Below are 20,848 nucleotides of genomic sequence, written 5' to 3'. Positions count from 1 at the left end.
GATTAATTATATCTGCTAGGATTACTGTAAATACAAGCTACTATTTTATTATTACAAAGAATAAGGAAATCATTTTTAAAAATTGTAATAATTATTTGAATAAATCATTATTTGAATACAATGGAGTCTATAGGAGATGGCTTTCCTATAATTTGGAGTTTTCTGTGTGTCCACATCTGTATTATGATATGGTTTTATTTTAACATATGCATTTATGCCACCGTTTTACCATCTTCAACATTTTGCTGATCAAAGTCAGCTCTGCTTTTCTTTTCTTGTTTTCTTCTTCTGCCAGTTTCTTAATAATTTCAGAGTCATCCTTTCCAAACTGCCACTTTAGGTTCTGAGAAAATATATAAACACAGTTCAGAATACTATGCAATCGTTTTGACCACTAGAAGGACTTATGGATAATAAAACAAAAGAAACTGAAATTGTAGTTTTGCTGCAAGTGAAACAGGTAGGTAAAAATGACTGTTCAAAAATGTTAAAACTCAAATGGCAGTAAAAACAAAAACATTGTTATACAAAGCAGGAACCGGGCCTTGTATTTGTGGTACAGCATTAAGCAACTGGTATCAGGATCAGTATTAGTGGCCCTGTTAGTGTCATTCCGTGTGTGTCTTGCCACGTGTATTCAGTCTTGGAAAAGTCTCTTGTGTGAGATGCATGTGGCTTTTCCATTTGGATTGTAAGTTATTGAAGAACTGTTATTACATTTAGGGGCACATTTACTATGGGTCGAATATCCAGGGTTAATTAACCCTCGATGTTCGACCGTCAAAGTTAAATCCTTCGAATATCGAAGTCGAAGGATTTACCGCAATTCGTTCGATCGATCGTAGGAAAATTAGTTAGATTAAATCCTTCGAATCTAACGTTTCGAAGGATTTTAATCCATCGATCGAACGATTTTCCTTAAATCCCAAATTGACAGGAAAGCCTATGGGGACCTTCCCCATAGGCTAACATTGATGTTCGGTAGGTTTTAGTTGGCGAAGTAGGGGGTCGAAGTTTTTTTTAAAGAGATAGTACTTCGACTATCGAATGGTTGAATAGTCGAGCGATTTTTAGTTCGAATCATTCGATTTGTAGTCAAAGTCGAAGGTCGAAGTAGCCAATTCGATGGTCGAAGTACCCAAAAAAAAATTCGAAGTATTTTTTATTCTATTCATTCACTCGAGCTAAGTAAATGTGCCCCTTGATGATCCCATTTTTGACTTGTAAAAGTTAACAATTTCGTCTCTCCTAAATTAAAACATGTTTAAAACACGCTAATGGCAAAAAACATTTTTTAGGAATTGCTATGTTTCTGTGAAAGCTTTGAGACCATAATGTATTCAATAAAAATAACTCACGTTTGCTGATGTTACACATTTGTGGATTTATGATCCAAAATAGCTGTAGTTTTATATACACAGTACATCTTAAATATATTGCAATATATGGACAAACAATCCCTGTTTTGTTTAAAGGGTAAGGCATTTTTTAGTAGCAGTATGCACAAAATGTCGCTGTCTTAAATATATTGATAATGGGTTGAGTGCAGAGGAATCTTGTATTTGTCTATATATATATATATATATATTGTAAATCACATACAATATCACATTGGTCACTGTAACAACTAAATTACATTATTTCCTTTTTATTATGTGACCTTATGTTGAATAGTGTATGCATTTAAACATGGCTGTACCTTTTCTGGATATGCAAGGAGCATGAGCTTATAATTGCAGGGGTTTTCTTTCCAGTAGTTTGCAAAACCACTGCCAAACAGCATATCTTTCACTTCTTTTTCGGCAATCTTGAAAGCAAAATCACTTACAACAATGACTGCATCCACCTGAATAAAAGGGAAGTGTTTATTAATTATTCAGTCTAAGAAGAACTCATTTTGCAGATGATGTACAGGTATTCCATTTCAAAAACCCTGTGTATTGGATTACAAGTAGGAATAATGTGCTTGGTGCAGTGAATATTTAAGGCTATAATTTTACATATAAATATAATTATATAATTTTACATTATTACATAATTATTGTGTCTACCTATAATAAATGGGCTAAAAAACATATTCTAGGTAATCTAGTTTTTTGTGTTGCATTTTTCCGTGTTTACCGTTTCCATTTTTGTGACTATTCACAAAGTATATCCATTCTGAGCAAAGTGCTCATCCTGTTCCATTGAACTCTATGGCAATAGATCTAAACAGGTCAAAACACATGTTTTTGTTTGCTGTTGTAATTGCCATTTGAGCTAAATAGAGATTTTTTTCTAGAGAGTTTTCTAGAAAAACTGCCTTGAGAAATAAAACCTGATGTAAACTAGACTTCTAAAAGTATTAAAGTAAAAACAGAAGCATATAGAGAAAGATTGTATTTAGCAGACAATGCTGTACTCGCCTCATTCAAAGCAGTTTTGATAAAATCCATTGCTATTGGGTCAGAATCATCAGTTCCTGGCATTTCCAGAATTTCTTTGCCACCATACAATATTTTGCTGGGCAAGTAAATGACTATTTCCTTGACAGCGGCAATTCTCTTTTTGTATTCATCAGCTTTGTCCTTGTCTTCCTCTTGGGAAGTTGTTAATTGCCTTACAAGAGCCTGTCAATAATATAAAAAATAAGTTGTTTTATTGTTGTTTATGCTGCTGAATAAAAAGCTAAATAACTCAAAAACCTACCTTCTCGTTGGGACTAGTGATGGGTAATTCTGTCTCATTTTGCTTCACCGAAAAATTTGCGAAATAAAAAAGTTGCAAAACTCATTAAAGTCAATGGGCGTTAAAATTATTTTGACACGTGACAAATTTTACAAGTGCGAAAAATTTTACACGTGCGACTCTTATGTCCAGATGGACTTCAAAGTTATTTTGACGTGCATCAATTTTTACACACGCAACTTTTTTGTTGCACCAAATTTTTCGGTGGCAAATTTTTGCAGCAGTTTTGCGAAAGAATTCGCAGGTGGCGAAATGCGTAAATTCACCACTAATCCATGCCTGTCAAATAAATTCACCCATCACTAGTTGGGACACAAGTCATCCAAGCTAATTTCCAAGACATTAGAGGTCTGCCATCTATGGCGTAGGCTTGGGTTGCAAGGATACACCACTCTGCCAATGTAGTCTCAGAGTAGAGGGGTGCAGTGTAGTTTGGGATGCAGTGAATTAAAACATTTTATATTGAACAATGCTTTGTATGCTCCAAACACTTGGAGGCACATTTATCAAAGGTCGAATTTCGTTTTTTTTAACTCTTACAAATTAGATTATACTCGAAATTCGATTGGGGATTATTTAGATAGGAATATCTAAAACTCACAACACACACAACTCGAATTAGACTAAACTCGATTCGAGTTTTTTCTCCGAAAAAAACCTCAAATGTCAGGAAGCCTAGTAACATGTCCAAATTGGTCCCTGGACCTCTCCCACTGACGTATTCATGAACTCTGTTTTTATGTGCTTTATGTGGCGAATAGTTGAAGTTGAATTTTTAAAGGGCCAAAGTTTGATAAATCTAGAAATTTAATCTGAATTAAAATTCGAATAGAGTTTGGATAATTCACATTTCGAATTTGAGAGTTTAGACCATAACATTTTTTTGAAAATTCAAATTTAAATTTTCAATCCAACCCTTAATAAATCTGCACCTAGCATTACATTCTCTAGGACTAGTTGTGAAACAGAAAAAAACATGGTAAAATGGGATTACCTGCATAGCCAGCCGATCAACCAGGGCATTTCTCCCATTGCCGATATATAATTCTGTTTTTCCTGCAAACTGTTGCACATCTTCCGACAGAACAATATCTTTAAAAGACTGAAATTTGCCTTTCATTTCCTGAAAAGTGGATAAAAGGGAATTGACATACTGCAACTTCTAAGTTGTAAATTAATTCAGTATAAAAATATTACCTGTAAATCACTGGGAATTCCATGATCAGTTAGAATTTCAAACCGAGCCTTCAAGCACTCTAGAGCTCGTTCTTTTATATGTTCATTTAATTCATCCATCTGACTTGAAGAGTCTAAAATAAGAGTTTTATTACTTGAAGAACGGATGCATACCGTATATACTCGAGTATAAGCCGAGTTTTTCAGCATCCAAAATGTGCTGAAAAAGTCTACCTCGGCTTATACTCGGGTCAGCGGGCAGTAGCTGAGATTGCAGTCACTTTTAATCATTCCTATACCAACAGTTCACTTGGGGAGAGACTGCAATATCCCACAATGCCCTCTGTTGGTTTTATGAAAGAATAACAGTGCGCCATCTGTTGGTTATATCAAAGAATAACAGTGACTGCAATATCACACAGCGCCATCTGTTGGTTGTATCAAAGAATAGCAGTGACTGCAATATCACACAGCGCCATCTGTTGGTTATATCAAAGAATAACAGTAACTGCAATATCACACAGCACCATCTGTTGGTTGTATCAAAGAATAACAGTGACTGCAATATCACACAGTGCCATCTGTTGGTTATATCAAAGAATAACAGTAACTGCAATATCACACAGCGCCATCTGTTGGTTGTATCAAAGAATAACAGTGACTTCAATATCACACAGTGCCATCTGTTGGTTATATCAAAGAATAACAGTAACTGCAATATCACACAGCGCCATCTGTTGGTTATATCAAAGAATAACAGTAACTGCAATATCACACAGCGCCATCTGTTGGTTGTATCAAAGAATAACAGTGACTTCAATATCACACAGCGCCCTCTGTTGGTTATATGAAAGAATAACAGTGACTGCAATATCACACAGCGCCATCTGTTGGTTGTATAATGGATTAACAGTGATGGCAATATCACACAGCACCCTCTGTTGGTTATACGAAAGATTAACAGTGATGGCAAAATCACACAGCACTCTCTGCACAATTCTCTGTCACCATCAACTTTGCAAAGAAGTCCGGTTGATCGCTGGGGGAGTCTCTTTGGCGGAATGTGCGCTGCTGGGAGACAGGGCTGTAGTTGTGTCTAGGCTTATACTAGAGTCAATAAGTTTTCCCAGTTTTCGTAGGTAAAATTAGGTACCTCGGCTTTTACTCGGATCGGCTTATACTCGAGTATATACGGTATATTGTACATATAAGCCAGCATTGTAAGAAAATGGGAAACAGGGCACAAAAACTGATCACAAGCTATAAAACTCTGGCAAGAGGGGACCTATATCATCAGCCTTAAAGGCACAATCACTTCTCAAATGAAAATAAAAGTAATTCTATGTTTGCTTTAAAAACACTACTACCGTTCATATAAATAAACTGCTGTGTTGACATTGGGCAGTAATCCAAGTTGAAATAGAGATAATGACAAAGCTACAAAGCAGCTTGTTTTTAAAGCCAAACACACAATTTTTACTAGAGCATGGAAACAGTACATTATATTTTAAAATATTTTTTTTGTGTTACTGTCCCTTTAAAGGAGAAGGAAAGGTAAAATCACTGGGGTGTCAAACGGTAGGCACCCCCCAGTGATAGCAGCCCAGGGTGCTCCAAACAGGAGCTCCTGTTAGCAGAAAATTTTAAAATTGTTTGGGCAGGGCGCCGGAACGGACGAAAATAAGGGGCTGACACCGCTTACTGGGAGGGCATGGTGTGGTGGGTGAAGGGGTTGGTATGGAAGTGGTTTTTACAGGCATTTCCCACTAATTTCCCATAGCAGTAGGCAACCTGCAACTATAACGCTCTGCATAGCAGCACGCAACCTGCAACTGTAACTCTCTGCAACCGCCACCTTCTCCTAATTTAAGGCAGCCTTTGCCAATTGTAACTTAAGGCAACTTTTGCCAATTGTAACTTAAGGCAGCTTCGCCAATTGGGGGGGCTACGCTGTGGGTGAAGGGGTTGGTTTACAAGGTACTGTTTCAGGTGGAAGCTTCAACGCTCAGAGCAGAAATCCGCCAATTGGGAGGGTTGTGCTGTGGGTGAAGGGGTTGGCTGACCAAGGGCTGCACAATGGGGGTTGTTCCAATAGAGACACAAGCTCTGGGATTTACCAAGCCTGCCTCTCCAACGATTAGTAGCACCTCTACCCATACTGTTGTTGTACACATCGGGGGGTGCTAACTAAGTGAGCGACTTACACAACCCTACTGATTTAGGCCTCACTGACCCTTTGGGTTATATGCTTCAAAGGGGGCGATTTGTGTTGTATAACATTGCATGTAGTCTGCTACCCCAATTACCCCCATATTTATTACTGAATAGTGTTTAAACAGAGTTATTTGGGGTGACCACCACTAGCATACATTTACTACTTATCAGTAATAAAAGTTACGTTTTAATGGTGTATAAATACGAGCTTGTGGACATGCTTTGATGGGAGGGTGCAAAAACATGGGTCAGTTCTTTCTCTTTCTTGTTCTCTTCAGAGGATTTATAAGTTCCTCTTCCTTTAAAGGAAAAGAAAAAAGTGAACACAACTTCCTTGCTAACTGCCATGCACCAGATAAGGTAATAGATGAGATAAACATCTCTAGTGTTCCAAAGTTTGGAATAACTAAGAAATGTGGCATAACTGTGGTCAGGGCATGATTGGTGCAAATTTCATCATGCAAAAGGGCAATGATATAAAGCATAACTCTAAGCTCTGTAAAAATGTTAAGAAGAAACAGGAAGCTGAAGTACTGTCTGTAATGGACTGACTGGCACTCTCTCTAGACCCCTGCAAGGTCTAGGAAAATGTTCAAATCGCTGGTCTAAGAAAAGCTTCAAAAGTAGTGATGAGTGAATCTGTCCTGTTTCGCTGAAAAATTTGTGAAACTGCTAAAAAATTCTCAAAACAGCAAAAAATTTGTGAAACTCATTGGACAATTTTTTATACATGTGACAAATCTTCTCGCTTCAAATGCTTTAAATTCAATGGGGGTTTTTTTTCTTGCAGCAACTTTTTTTGTCTCTGCAACTTTTTTGTCCAAATGCATTAAAGTCAATGGGCGTTTTTTCTTATGGTGACTTTTTTGTACAAAATCAATGGGCATTTTTTTTATGATGACTTTTTTGTTGCAGTGAATTCTTCCGCTTTGAAGCCATAGCGTGCGATAAAATTTGCTCGTTGCTATTGAAAAGGTATGGGTTGATTTTTTTTTCTGAATATCTTCAGAGCTAGAGTGGCAAAGCTGAGAATGATAGATATTATACACAAACCACTTATTAAATATGTCTCTACCTATCAGAACAATGTAATTTTTAGCAATGACTGAGACATCTGTATGTAAGGAGGCAAAATGTGAATTGTTAAATAGTTAATGTATAATTAGTTTGGTCACTAGGTGGCAGTGAGTCATGAGTTCAACTGTGAAAGCTGTTGGTACTGAAAAGTGAATAAATGAAAACAGGAACAGGAAATACGGTGCCCATTCTGGCAGTGAGGAAGGGACAACAGTCTTTGTTAGGGAGAGGGGAGGAGAAAATGTTGTGCCGCTGTCTACCTGTTATGATGGAGTCACAGCAATAAACCCCAACTGTTTAAGAGAAAGTCTTCCAGGCCTCGTGTCTTGAGGTTACATGTATACTGGTCACATTTCTTAAATGATTTCTCAAGAAAGTCTCATATCAGGTATTCCTTCTCTAGTGACCCCTTCCACTGTTGTTTAACCTGCTGGTCACATTTTGCAAACATTTCAACTGCTATAAGTACAGATTCCAGAACTTGCTTTGGTTTGCTGTGGAAGTGTACCTCAAGCACATTTTACTGTATGGTGGACTTTGTGTTAATGAGCACAAAGCACATTTCTGAATGGACATAGTGGGGCTCATTTATCAATACTGGGCAAATTTGCCCATGGGTAGTGATGGGCGAATTTATTCGGCAGGTGCGAATTCGCAGCAAATTTGTGCGATTTGCCGCCAGCGAATAAATTCGCGAGACGGCCGGGAAAATTCGCCGGCGTCAAAAAAAAATGGAAGAGATTTTTTGGTGTTTCCTGAATTTCGTCAATTTTCAGACGAATCGTAACTTCCAAAATTTGCCCATCACTACCCACAGGCAGAAACCAATAGCAACCAATCAGAGGCTGGCTTTTTTCAGTTAGTTGCAGGTACAACAATGAATGCAACAATCTGATTGGTTGCCAAGGGTAACTGCCCCTGGGCAAATTTGCCCAGTGTAGATAAATGACCCCAGTGTGTTCATTACAATGTGTTTTGTAGTGTCATTGCAAGTTTAAGATAGAGATCGAGGAACTGTGGAAAAACACTTCTCCTTGGTTTTAGTGTGTTCATTGTATTGCAGCCACAGTAATAACGCACTGCATCACAACATTTATATACAGAATTTGTTTTTCATTCTTTTTAAAGAGCAATTACTTACCTTCATTCAAAGTCACCAAATCAAACAGTTGCTGTTGAAGTTCTTCTTCTGTAAAGTAATTCACGCTCATTTGGTAAACTGTGCCGTATCTCATATGAATGATGCATTTTGTAGTAGATTCATAGCTTCCCTCAATCTCCTTCCTATAATGTAGTAACATAAAATAAACACATTTTATAACAACAAACATTACAAGATTCTTCAGTTCACCAATGAAGGTCATACATGCCATTTTCTCTGGCAACAGAAACATGGCAAACCAGTTGAATTCTGCCTGGCGCTGCTCACGGTGTGTTTGTGGGCTGAAACCTGCCCTGCATGCCCAATAACAAGCATAGACAAAATTGTGGTTTTAGCATTTTCTCAGCAGATATTTTGCTGCCAATGGTAAAAACACAAGAGGGCAGATTTACTAAAGGGTGCAGTGGCCGTTGCCAGAGAAAATTCATCATTAATCCAATCCACAGGGACATCGCCAATTTACTAACAGGTGTAGAGGACAATTAGCTTTAGAGGATCCATTTTGTCTTTATTTTGCTTCCTTGGACATTTTTAATAATAAGTGGTCACTTCAAGCATTTGCACCGACATCTCTAATAAAGATGTCTATATGACCTATTCAAATTGACTTAAGCGTAAGACTAATAACAACGTTTCACTAGGCAGAAATGAACGTTGATGAAAGTTCGCTATGCAATGCTTGCGCTGATGAATTTATGCTAACGGAACTTCACCAGCGTTTGGCTGCCAAGACGCAACTTCGCATTTTAGCGAATTAGTGTAATGGCAACTAATTTGCACCTGACAAAGTGGTGCGAAGTGTACCGAAGCCTTCGCAGGTGAAAATTCACCCTTTAGTGAATTTGCCCCAAGATGTGATAATAGGCTAAGGATACAGACAACGGTCAGTCAAATATAATAACCACAAGATAACCTCAGATATGTTACTAAAACATTTGTTTATTTGATATTTTACATAGATAGATAGATAGATAGATAGATAGATAGATAGATAGATAGATAGATAGATAGATAGATAGATAGATAGATAGATAGATAGATAGATAGATAGATAGATGAAAGAAAGAAAGAAAGAGAAAGAAAGAAAGATGGATACTTTACAGAAAACATTTTTTAAGACAAAATGCACCAACTTACTGAGCAAGGATGAAGGGTTCTACATCTATTCTGCTCCTTGTAGAAAAATAGGTTGCCAAATTTGAAAATGAATTGTTTGATTGTTGGACAATCTGCAAAAAAGTAGGTTTGTATAAACCAAAGCATCCTTTAGTAACATGATATCTAACAATTATATAAAGGTGAAACAATGTCCTTATGCCGGTATATGGTCATATTTTTCATAATTGTCACATATATCAGGAATTTAGCAAAGTGTTCTTAGTGATATAAGTACCATATGCCCTAAATCTCATGTTTTTGTAAACATGTTTGTCTCAAGTTTTGAAAGTGATCGCTTTATGGTTCAGTAAAAGATAATCCTATACAATTACCCTGAGTTTCTTGAAAGTGACAATGTGTAGGACTTACCCTTGGGAGCCGACAGCACAAAGGTTCTATTACAGCTCTGGCAAGTTGTTTCTTGTCTGCTGCTGTTTTTAGAACATCTTTTACCTAAAGTAAAAATTAGCATTATTATTATGTTTGTGAAGAATGTTTTTTTTCTTGTGTATAATAATGATTTTTATAAAAATCTGTTATTTCCCCTATTTCCCAAGTATTTTATTTTACAGGATTGCAAACAAACGAGTTTCTTGTACGTGAGATTGAAATACTAACACTTTAATCTACTAGACCTTGTACATCTTGTAAAAAAGTACCTGCCCATGAGCATATATATCATCCGTAAGGGAATACACGTTGATGAAGCAGTTCATGCATTTGTGCACTGGGATCTGGATTGTAATTCAGCAAATCTCTCTGTGTCCACTGTTTCCATCTATTGGAGCCAGTCATGCAGTTATGGTGCATATCTGAACTACATACTGTGGCCAGACTTTAATATACCCATCTAGCATAGGCACAACCAATCACAGTAATTTGGGGGTTGAGGTATTGTGGCTAAACTGTTTGTGTGATTTGAAACATGTAACAATTGAAAAAAGCACAGCCCAAAACATGTTGTGTCATTAAAACAGTTTGTTTGCAGCAGAGATTGTTGACTTTTATTCTACACCAATATATTTTGCATAATGATGGAGCCGTCTTTATTGATTCACACAATGCACATGTGTATAAAGAAAAAAATATTTTAGTAGATAAAATGATTGAATGTGAATTGAGCCAGATGAGCAAACTACACCTGCTGGATCTGTAAAGAATATACAGGTAGGGTATTGTAACAAGCCACCCGCCTGCACATGCGCTTTCTGGGGAATTAGCATTTGGTAGGCAGGTAAGCGTAGGATCTGGAGCTTAAAGGAACAGTTCAGTGTAAAAATAAAAACTGGGTAAATAGAAGTATGTGTAAAATAAAAAAATTTAGTTAGTTAGCCAAAATGTAATGTATAAAGTCTGGAGTGACTGGATGTGTAACATAATAGCCAGAACACTACTTCTGGCTTTGCAGCTCACTTGCTTTCCACTGATTGGTTACCAGGCAGTAACCAATCAGTCACTTGATGAGGGGCCACGTGGGTCATAACTGTTGCTTTTGCATCTGAGCTGAATGCTGAGGATCAATTGCAAACTCACGGAACAGTTATGACCCATGTGGCCCCCCTTATAGTTGCTGACTAACTCGGAGTTAGAGAGCTGAAAAGCAGGAAGTACTGTTCTGGCTATTATGTTACACATCCAGTCACTCCAGCCTTTATACATTACATTTTATATACATTTTTTTACATTATACATTACTAACTATATTGTATACATTTTTTATTTTACACAGCCTATCTATTTAACCAGTTTTTGTTTTTACACTGAACAATTCCTATAAAGACAGGGATCACGTCTTCAGGACAAAACACTGTTTTATTCAGACCAATTTTTCCCAACTTAACTTAAGGTACACAAAGACAGTTCATTATCTTTGTAACAACACTCATTCAAGACTTTACCCACTCTGGGTTTCTCACTATTCAGGGAAAATCTCACTCTCTGGAACTTCAGAGTATTCAGGCTTCTCACTCAGCCCCGCTGCCTTCCCCTCCTGGGACTCAGGCTCACTAACCTCTGACAGTCCCTTCTCCCCTCAAGGGATTGAAACTCACTAGTTTCTTAACATTTATTCCCCCACCAACCTCTGCAACACTCTTACTGGCAGCAAGACCCCCTCTGTCAGGCACTGTCTCTCCCAGCAGCACCACACGTCCCTCCACTCAAGGAGGTGTCCGGAGAGCTCTGAGGTGTGAGAACACAGCCCTTTTACATTTCCAGGTAGCTCCTCTTTCAGCTGCCACTTAATTACTTGACTGAGAGGGAATAGTAACCCTTCCTGTGTTGGGTATCCCTCTGCAACACATATAATGCAGCTTAAATGCCTTCTTTTCGGTTCACTTTCCTCCAAGACAGTGGTGTTTCCCAAACAAGCAGCCACAACACCTACTACATATTATCCTACTTTGCCCCATTAGCCATTTCCTAAACCTACCAGCCTCTCTTCTAAGGACCTTGCTGATTGTCTCAAAACTATTTTCAACACTCCACAATATGCATAGAACTGTTTCAGTGCAACAGATAATTATTTAAATCAAATTGTGAGTTGCCATGGTTATCTTGGTCTTGGACTCAGATTGTAAGTTGCAAGGGAATTTCTAATTTGGGTGTTAATATAAAGTAACCTAGAAATGAAGAATCTATAATAATGACAAGCTGGTACTTCCAGGTTTACCCCATAGATGTTATGATCGTCATCACTTAAGGGGTTATCTGTCTACTTATAAGAAAATTATATCATCGTTATGAAACCAGGGTGTTAAAGTGCTACTTGTCAACAGACATAAATTTCCTCCTACACCATCCCTTATCTTTTTGTATTTTAAGAGTTAATCACACATTTTTTGCTGGTAAATTCACCAGGATATGCATAGTGGGTGCCATCCCTAATTCTATATCCTGAACCTTTAACCCCATTCATTCTCATTTTCTCAACACTTTTCCAATAAACTGCTTGTACTTAGTGCTTTTGTAATGGCACAGTATTGCACTACATTTCATGGTAAATTGATTTATCATCTTGTTTTACCACATCTGGCAGATATTCATCTTCTTCAGTCTCTTCCACTGTTTTGTTTTCTTCAATATTCTACAGTTTAAACAGGCAAAAAGTATAAAGTTAAAATGTCAAGAAATATGAGTATGAGGAGTTCATAGCGACTGTAACATTGTTCATGCATTCATCGTACTTACAAATTGCACTTCTTTGTAATTTTGAGGAGTTACTATAGTCCTTATAAATAAAGAATCAAGGTTACAAGGCCTGTAATATTGAAAAATCTAGAATGTAGCCATGGCTGGTTGTCACTTAGAAGTGCTGTATTGGTGAGTTGTACCATAAAGAGAAAAGGTAGCACAGGTAAGAAACTCATTATCCAGAAAGCTCCGAATTACAGGAAGACCATCTCCCGTTATAAGCATATAATTCTAATGTTAAAGATGACTTTCCTTTTCTGTGTAATAATAAAACAAGAGCTTGTACTTCATGGTAACTAAGCTACACATATCCACTTTTATGGCAAAGCAATCCTGCTGGGGGTTTTTCTTAATGCTTTTAGCAGACTTAAAGTGCACCTGTAACATGAAATAACCTCCTCCACCAGACTCCGATTTGGGGAAACAATAGTTCTTTTTTGTCTAAATTGCCCCACCAGAGCTAGGCTGTCCACATCGGGAGGGAAGTCGCAGTGCAGGCAGCCATGTTGGGGCACACGCAAGCACAAATGAGAGTGTGCTGCAAATTATGCACACATTGTGATGTCACATTGTGTGGCACCAAAATCATATGCCCACACGTATGTGCAGTACACATGACCACTCACACTGGTCTGGCGCTAGCGGGGTAATTGACCCCTACTGTAAGGACAAACAAACAAGAATCCTCTGTAAAACAATACATATAGTTAGCCCCAAGACCCACTTTAAGAGCTGTACACTGTTTGGATTCTACATTAAAACTAAACTGAGCATGCCCACATAATGGCACGCTATTGGCCAAGCAGTATTAGCTGTGATTGACCCTATATTTATAGAAATAAGCCAAATCAACTGGAGTTGCTGTGTGTATTCTTGAAGAAATTTCACCAGTCATGCCCCTGGCTTTCTCAATTCAGAATAATTTGTACATAGGATCTTGCTTCGCTATATATCCTCTGGAATGTTGCTCCAATCAGCATCATCTGTTTATCATAATCCACAATGATGTCATTAAATTAGGTGTTGATTGTATTAGCAAGATTGGAGCTTTGATGTGTTATTAAACCTTCCAGGGAGAGGTGCCAAAACAGCATTGTATGTGGCAGACCATTGATGTCGCACCTCCCGCCTCTATTCAAACTTGGTTTTTCAATTTTTACATATATGGCTTCTTTAACACCTCTTTTAAACCAGTCACTCTTCCGGTCTAGAATCTGGACTTGGCAGTCTTCAAACGTGTGTCCTTTTTCTTTTAGATGTAGGTACACGGCTGAGTTCTGACCATAGGAGCTGGCTCTTCTGTGCTGCACCAAACGCTGGTGTAACTGTTGTTTGGTTTCCCCCACATACAAATCTGAGCATTCCTCACTGCATTGCATACACAATGTTACTCTTCTTGTGCTTTGGGGTTGGGTCTTTTGGGTGAACTAGTTGCTGCCTCAGAGTGTTGCTGGGTTTAAAGCAGACAGGGATGTGGTGTTTATTAAAAATCCTTCTACGTTTTGTCGACACCCCAGCTACATATGGAAGGACCAAGTTCTTTCTCCTGTCCTGTTTTCCACCTTCACCGGTAGTCTTGGTGTTATTGCTTCTTTTTCTACCAGTTTTCACAAAAGCCCAATCTGGATACCCACATGTCTTCAGGGCCCCTCTGAGATGTTCCCCTTTCTTTCAGCTTAGCCTCTGTGCTGGTGGGGATCTTGTCTGGTCTGTGATGTAGAGTTTTAATGACCCCCAGTTTGTGATCTAGTGTATGGTGGGAGTCAAACAGCAGGTGCTGGCCTGTGTGGGTAGGTTCCCTGTAGACCTCTATTTCCAGCTTAGAAAGCCAGTGAGAAAGCCAGTTGGATGACTGCTGAAATGTCTTCAAGAAAAACAGAGCAAGTCCAGTTGATTTGACTTATTTCTATAGATATACCATGACCTGGATGAATGAGAACTTTCACAAACGTGATTGGCCCTATTATATTTCAGGGCTGGATTGGTCCATATATATTGAACTTGGGTGTCATGTAGTTGGCCCTTTTGGAAGCTGCCTTTGTGATTGGTAGAAAGAATCAAACCCTGTTCTACTTTTACAACATGGGCTGACACATTTGGCTTACAAGGTCGAACGGATGATCGCATAGAAATCGTTCGATCAATTAAATCGTTCGAAACGTTCGATTTGAACGATTTGTAGATTCAAACGATTTCTATTCGATCGTTCGTTCGATCAATCGAATACACCAAAAAACTTCTTTCATTATATGTTATTATACAACATATGGCAACTTTAAGTTCTGATTATTTTGCCTATATTCTTTTTCATTATCCGCTGTTAGGAGTAAGAGCAGGTTAAGGATGAAGCTCTTCCCTTTTCCTAAAATATGAAAAAAAATAGTAATAGTCCATGCATGTAATCCTTAGCCTTCTGTTGTTGTACCTGTTATCTGATGGCACAGAAAGGCTAAAACCCAACTCCATGTTCAGTTTATCTTCAGTCTGGTAGCCACAAAGGAACTGATTTATTAATACTTGAGCCTTCTGCGAATAAAACCATGTGCAACTTCCTAAACTCTCTCATGTTTTCTGCATTTGAATATTTTGGCTTCCTACCTACTAGGTAGCCAATTTTTTTTTTTTCTTTTTTTTTTTTTTTGAAAAATGTAAGAAATGTTATCTCAACATAACCACCTACTAGCCTCTTACTCTGAAATCTATGCTCATGTCATCTTAAATTATGCTTTTTTCAGATCCATGCCTGCCTTTTGCTAAGGGAAAATAATTAGGAGTCTAGTAACATTCCGTAAAATTTCGCACAAAACGAACATAGAAGAGGTTGTATGGGCATAGAAGTGGTTAAATGGTTATATACAGTTGTGGGGGTCCTATCAAAGCAACAAACCTGCAACCACCATCTGAGGGGGGAATGCACTAGTGATGTGTGGGCTAGTCCGACACCCATGGGTTGGGCGGGTTTGGGCTAACATCCGCAGACTGTTTATGGGTTGTAATGGCTTCTGCTTCTAGCAGCCACATATACAGAAGTTTACCTGGCCTGCCCCACCCTGTTTTGTGATGTCAGACTGGTCAGGTCAGGCATGGGTCTATAAATAGAGGTGCTAGTAGGGTTTAGTTCGGGTGAAGATTGGGAGCAGTTGGGTGAAGGTCAACTTTTATGAATGCCCCACTAAACCCCCTTTTGGGTGGAGGGATACACAAATTATGAATGCCCAAACCCCCAGCTATGGTTGTACCACCATTTCCTGGGTTCATATGAATGCCTTTATCTGGCAGAAGGATGCAGCAGCTGAGAACTGGCGGTTGGACATCCATGTTGCATATAATAAAATGTCTTACAATTGTTGCCTCTCTGGTGCTTGTGACCAAAAATAAAATGCCTTTTCTGCCCACCTGAAAGACTAGTTTATTTTTCATATGTTTGGCATGTTGGTAATAATAAGAACTGTGTCACACTTGTTTGGCATTGAAATCCATTGACCTCTATTTTGTTTTAAATGGACATGTCACCCAGACATAAAAAACTGTATAATAAAAGTCCTTTTCTAATTACACATGAAATCCAAATCCCTTTGTTTATTAAAGCATCCATAGCTGTTGTAAACTCATTTAAAAATCTCAGCTGTCAATCAAATATTGCCCGCCCCTCCTCTATTACTTTCACTTTCCATTCAGCACTTCCTAGATGTCACTGCTCTGCCCAATCCTCTTCACCATTTAATTGTGTAGCCAGGGCATGGGGATGGACATCAGATCCCCCATTCTGGTGCACAAACAAGATTCTGGAATGATACAAGGCTTGTCTTAATAACAGTGTCCACAAACTGGCTCCTGCCTGCCTGACTTCTATAATTAGAATTAGCTCCAGACTGATGAAAACAAGATTCAAATAATTTATACAATGTAATTGAAGTTCATTTTGCTTGATTAACATGATGACATAGGATCTGGAATATTTTTTTGGGTGACGGGTCCTCTTTAACACACTCATGGGGAACAGGGGATGTATAAAATATGCCTGGACACTTCTATAATGTGTAAAGAAGCCTCTAATACTTTTCATGTGGTTTACTGTTCTTTAATGAACAAAGGGCAACTTGTTTACATCCACTGGGAAACTCAAATACTTAGGGGATTATTTAATCAACCTTCAATTTATCTGGTTCGGGTTTTTGGGGCAAAAAACTCAAATTTTACAAATGTATCATTGATATGCTAATAACAACTTTAACTCTTGTAAATGGGAAAAACAACACCACTACATTCATATATTTGAGTACATATTTAAGCCAGACTTACCATTCTGAGACAGAACTGCAAACTTTGTATATTGTCCTCTTAAATCGTCTAAATTGGATTTGATGGTATCAGCGGCTACAATAAGATCCGGTTCTTTGTCAAACTCTTTGGAGATTTCCATAAGGCCTTCATAGCACAGTTTAAGCTTGTGGAGTTCAAAACTGGTTTCTAGAAAGGAAATAACGGCTCTTATGAACTACTACTACTGGCCGAACTTGGCAGAACATCGGAGGAAACACTTTCAGAGAATTTCTGAATCCAACATGTTTTTAGATCAATTGCAATATCACAACTCAGTTTCAAGGGAAATTTTTAGTAGCACAGCCACCCAAACTTCTAGGCAGATTTGCCCTCAGAAAGCACAAAGCAACCTAGGATCTTAAGTGTCCGTCAGACACCAGAGCTGATATGTTTGCTTGTAAAGTGACAAACTTACATACAGCTGCAGTGGCTTGAAGTGTAGGTTATTTAATCCTTAATTTTTTGTTCTCTACCCAAATAAACAAGCCAGGATTACCAGCCCTTTATATTGATTCCAGAAGGAAGATATTTCCAGTTAGTAAAGTAAAGTACAATTTTCTTCAGATTTCCAGGCAACATTATTCTATATTTTAAATATTTGTTTGTACAATTATCCATTCACATTTGTATTCTGATTCCTTTGTGCACACAGCAGAAACAAAAAAAATAGAATGTTGCAATTAACACCATGCACCTACTGTATAAGCATGTGTGTGTATTTATAGCGCTTACACTAAGGAGGGTTATTTATCAAAGTCCGAAGTTATCTCATTATTTCTATGAAAAAAGTCCGACCAACTCCGAATTGCCAATTGGACCTTATTTATCATAGAAATGGTTTACTAAAATCGATTCAGGCAAAACATCTGAAAAAAAATGGATTTTCCCATCCAAAGTAAGATCTTCCCGCCAAAAAGGCAGATTTTCCCACCAAAATTCAAAATAATCTGATCTTTGCCCGGAACTCAACGTGCACTATGATATTGAAATGAGACCATTGTAATTGAGTTCTACAGGACTGATTTTGTTTTTTTGGTCAAAAATATCCCAATTTTTCATGATTTTTGTATTCGGAGTTTGACAAATAACCCCTAACATTTTAGCAGTGACAGTTCCAAAGACTTCAAGAAAAGAACTGAAATATAATGATCTTATCTTGAAGCAACTTACTTAACAATTAACTAAAGATATACTTTTATTCTATAAACACTGTACAGATGTACAGTTTCACTTTCTATAATTTAGGCCAATAAACATGAATAATCTCTTTCAACAAACAAAGAAATTAGGAATACAGGAGATGAAAACACTGTACCTGAGATTATCGGCTGTGGAATTATCTCTTCTGTGTCTCTAACACAATCAATCAAAACGTGTTTTACTTTTGACTCCTCTGTCAATTTCTGTGCCATTGTTTTCTGGTATTGTTTCAGGTTGTTTTCCTTAAAACTCTGAGAAGTGGAATATTCAACAAATAAATTGCCTTCCATCTTCCTGCCCGAGGCTGCTGATTTCCACAGAAAGGTTGGGTCAGTGAGCCTATTTGCGGCACCAGCTTTCTGAACAATTCTGAGTAAAACCTTTTTCTGCAGTTTGTAGAGAACACGGACGGAGTTTTCTGCTTTGATGAGAGGGCAAATAATGTTTCCGTCAGTACGAGTGAAGGCATCACACAGGCGAATCAGGACATTGGATAGTTTGGCTTTCTTAGGAGCAGGTTCCATTGTGCAAGGCAAAAGCTATAAATGTTTTTCTCGCCAATCCAATGAAAAACAAAAAAAAGCTTTTTATCAACTGAACATGATCTGTGACTGAGCGTTAAAATACCTTTCACCTGGGGAAACTGAGGGCAGAATGAATGCCGAGCAGCAGCAGAAAGGGAGTGTATTCCATGTGCAGAAAGGTGCAGTTAAGAGTAAATAGCCTGTGAGGCCAGAACAACAATAAGGAAATAAACTGATACTGTTAGCAATTTGATGACATGGATAATGATTAACAAATGATTAACAAATAATTTTGTATGTATTTTTTGGTGACATTGTATATTTACTTGTAAAATCTTCTACCATCTTGTACTTATACCATTGCAATTATTATATGCCATCATTTTGCTGACATATTGCACATTTTGCACTCACATTTGTAGTGGGGAAAATCTGCTGGCAAATGTACTCCATAAAGCAAAGGCATATATTAGCATAGAGGGCACAGCATAGATAATGAGATACAACAGTAGTTGCTCTATCTTTATATTGGTAGTCAGGGGCATAACAAGAGCGCACATAGGTCTTCCCCTGCCTTGTTCTTGTGAGGGGAATTTTCCCCAGACCCCCCTGCGACTGAGGGGTCTGCTTCCTCTATAGTTACCCCAATGTTGCTAGTTCCCCAGCATGGACTTAGAAAATTTACGCTTGGTGAAAATACACATTGGTGCTTTTTTTGTCTAGCAATAACATGTGAATCTGGATCACTGCTCAAATTCATTGCACGTGAATTTTAGTAAATTGCAGATGTTGTGGTGAATTTTTGTTTTTGAAAAAAATGCATACAACTTTAACTTTTTCCCTTTAGTAAATTATGCCCCATAGTGTCTACTTGTATGATGCAAAAAATCCTTGTTTTTTATTAAACAGAAAAATTATCCATTTCTGTCCCCAATTTCTTTTTTTGGAAGCAGAAGTAGTCAAGTGGATGCCTTACAAAAGAACATATACTGTACTTAGGGGCCTATTTATTGCCAGTTAAGCATAAGGGTCATGAAAATGAATTGCAGAAAAGGCAACTGACTTGTCTGAATGTTTATTTTTTGCTCTTTATTTGTGCAGGATTTTAAAGGTTTTTTTTTAATCCTTTTAGTCTTTTAATTTTTTTTTGAAGAAAACAAACTTGTGTACGAAGAAACAAGACAATGGAACGCGCTTTGTCGCCAGCGAATAAATTCGCGAAACCCCTGAAAAAATTCGCCCGTGTCACAAAAAAATTGGAAAAAACAGACGCCAGCGACTAAAATGGACACCGGCGTCAAAAAACGACGCTGGTGACGTTTTGCGAATTTTTCGCCGTTTTTTTAGCAATTACAATAAATCTGTAGCCTTACAGAGCATTTGTTTTAAGATGGGGTCAGTGACCCCCATTCGAAAGCTGGGAAGAGTCAGAAGATGGGGGCAAATAATTAAAAACTTATACAAAAGAAATAATGAAGACCAATTGAAACATTGCTAGCAATAGGCCATTCTATAACATACTAAAAATAAACTCAAAGGTGTAATAATACAGGCAGCACTGTATTTACTGAAAAAGTGCAGGTTTTTGTGCTCCATTCAGCGCTCACTCAATAGTGTGTGTGTGACTCAACTTGAACTCAAGTCATCAATGGAGAAACAGAAAAAAATCTGCTTTGGTGAATAGGTTTTCTGTGAAAAGGGTAATTACTGTATTAGCATATGCTCACAGGACACAAGTTTGTCATTTGTCTCGAAGTTAGAGAAAACTCATCTTTATATTATGTTGCAGGTTAGCGCAGACATGTCGCTTGCTCTTCCTTTTCATTTGTCTTTACCTCTCATTCACACGAGGAGGTGTCTCAACTTAATTCGTGGCCCAAGTGACAATTTTAACCTAGTTAGGGATTAATTATCTGGTTAGTGGTTACACCTTCTCTAATACATACAAGCAAGCCAAATAGGGATAGTCCCTTTTAGCTCAGACTTCTACAGGTTTTAAAAGTACAGGTCACCATTAATTTCTTTTTTTTTTTTTTTTATCCTGACAATTTTTATTAGTTTTCAACAATAAAATCATTATATGGCATATAATGGT

At 37.8% G+C, this 20,848-nt stretch overlaps 1 protein-coding gene across 1 annotated transcript in view; it reads right to left on the bottom strand.

Moving 5' to 3' along the window:
- The window catches only part of LOC108719586, a 44,207-nt gene extending 25,303 nt beyond the window's left edge, over window positions 1-18,904 (bottom strand). The window contains exons 1-12 of the mRNA XM_018268519.2: window positions 18,345-18,904; window positions 17,009-17,176; window positions 14,971-15,068; window positions 12,540-12,599; window positions 9,884-9,967; window positions 9,494-9,585; window positions 8,336-8,478; window positions 3,925-4,037; window positions 3,722-3,850; window positions 2,406-2,609; window positions 1,700-1,846; window positions 230-343 (exon numbers count right to left, since the gene is read on the bottom strand). Coding sequence (XP_018124008.1) covers window positions 230-343; window positions 1,700-1,846; window positions 2,406-2,609; window positions 3,722-3,850; window positions 3,925-4,037; window positions 8,336-8,478; window positions 9,494-9,585; window positions 9,884-9,967; window positions 12,540-12,599; window positions 14,971-15,068; window positions 17,009-17,176; window positions 18,345-18,753 — 1,761 coding nt within the window. The 5' untranslated portion in view covers window positions 18,754-18,904. The remainder of the gene's footprint in view (window positions 1-229; window positions 344-1,699; window positions 1,847-2,405; window positions 2,610-3,721; window positions 3,851-3,924; window positions 4,038-8,335; window positions 8,479-9,493; window positions 9,586-9,883; window positions 9,968-12,539; window positions 12,600-14,970; window positions 15,069-17,008; window positions 17,177-18,344) is intronic.
- Window positions 18,905-20,848: the final 1,944 nt, after the last annotated feature.

Source organism: Xenopus laevis, chromosome 1L (genome assembly GCF_017654675.1).
Source record: "Xenopus laevis strain J_2021 chromosome 1L, Xenopus_laevis_v10.1, whole genome shotgun sequence".
Classification (NCBI taxonomy): Eukaryota; Metazoa; Chordata; class Amphibia; order Anura; family Pipidae; genus Xenopus; species Xenopus laevis.
This window is presented reverse-complemented; position numbering and strand designations above follow the sequence as displayed.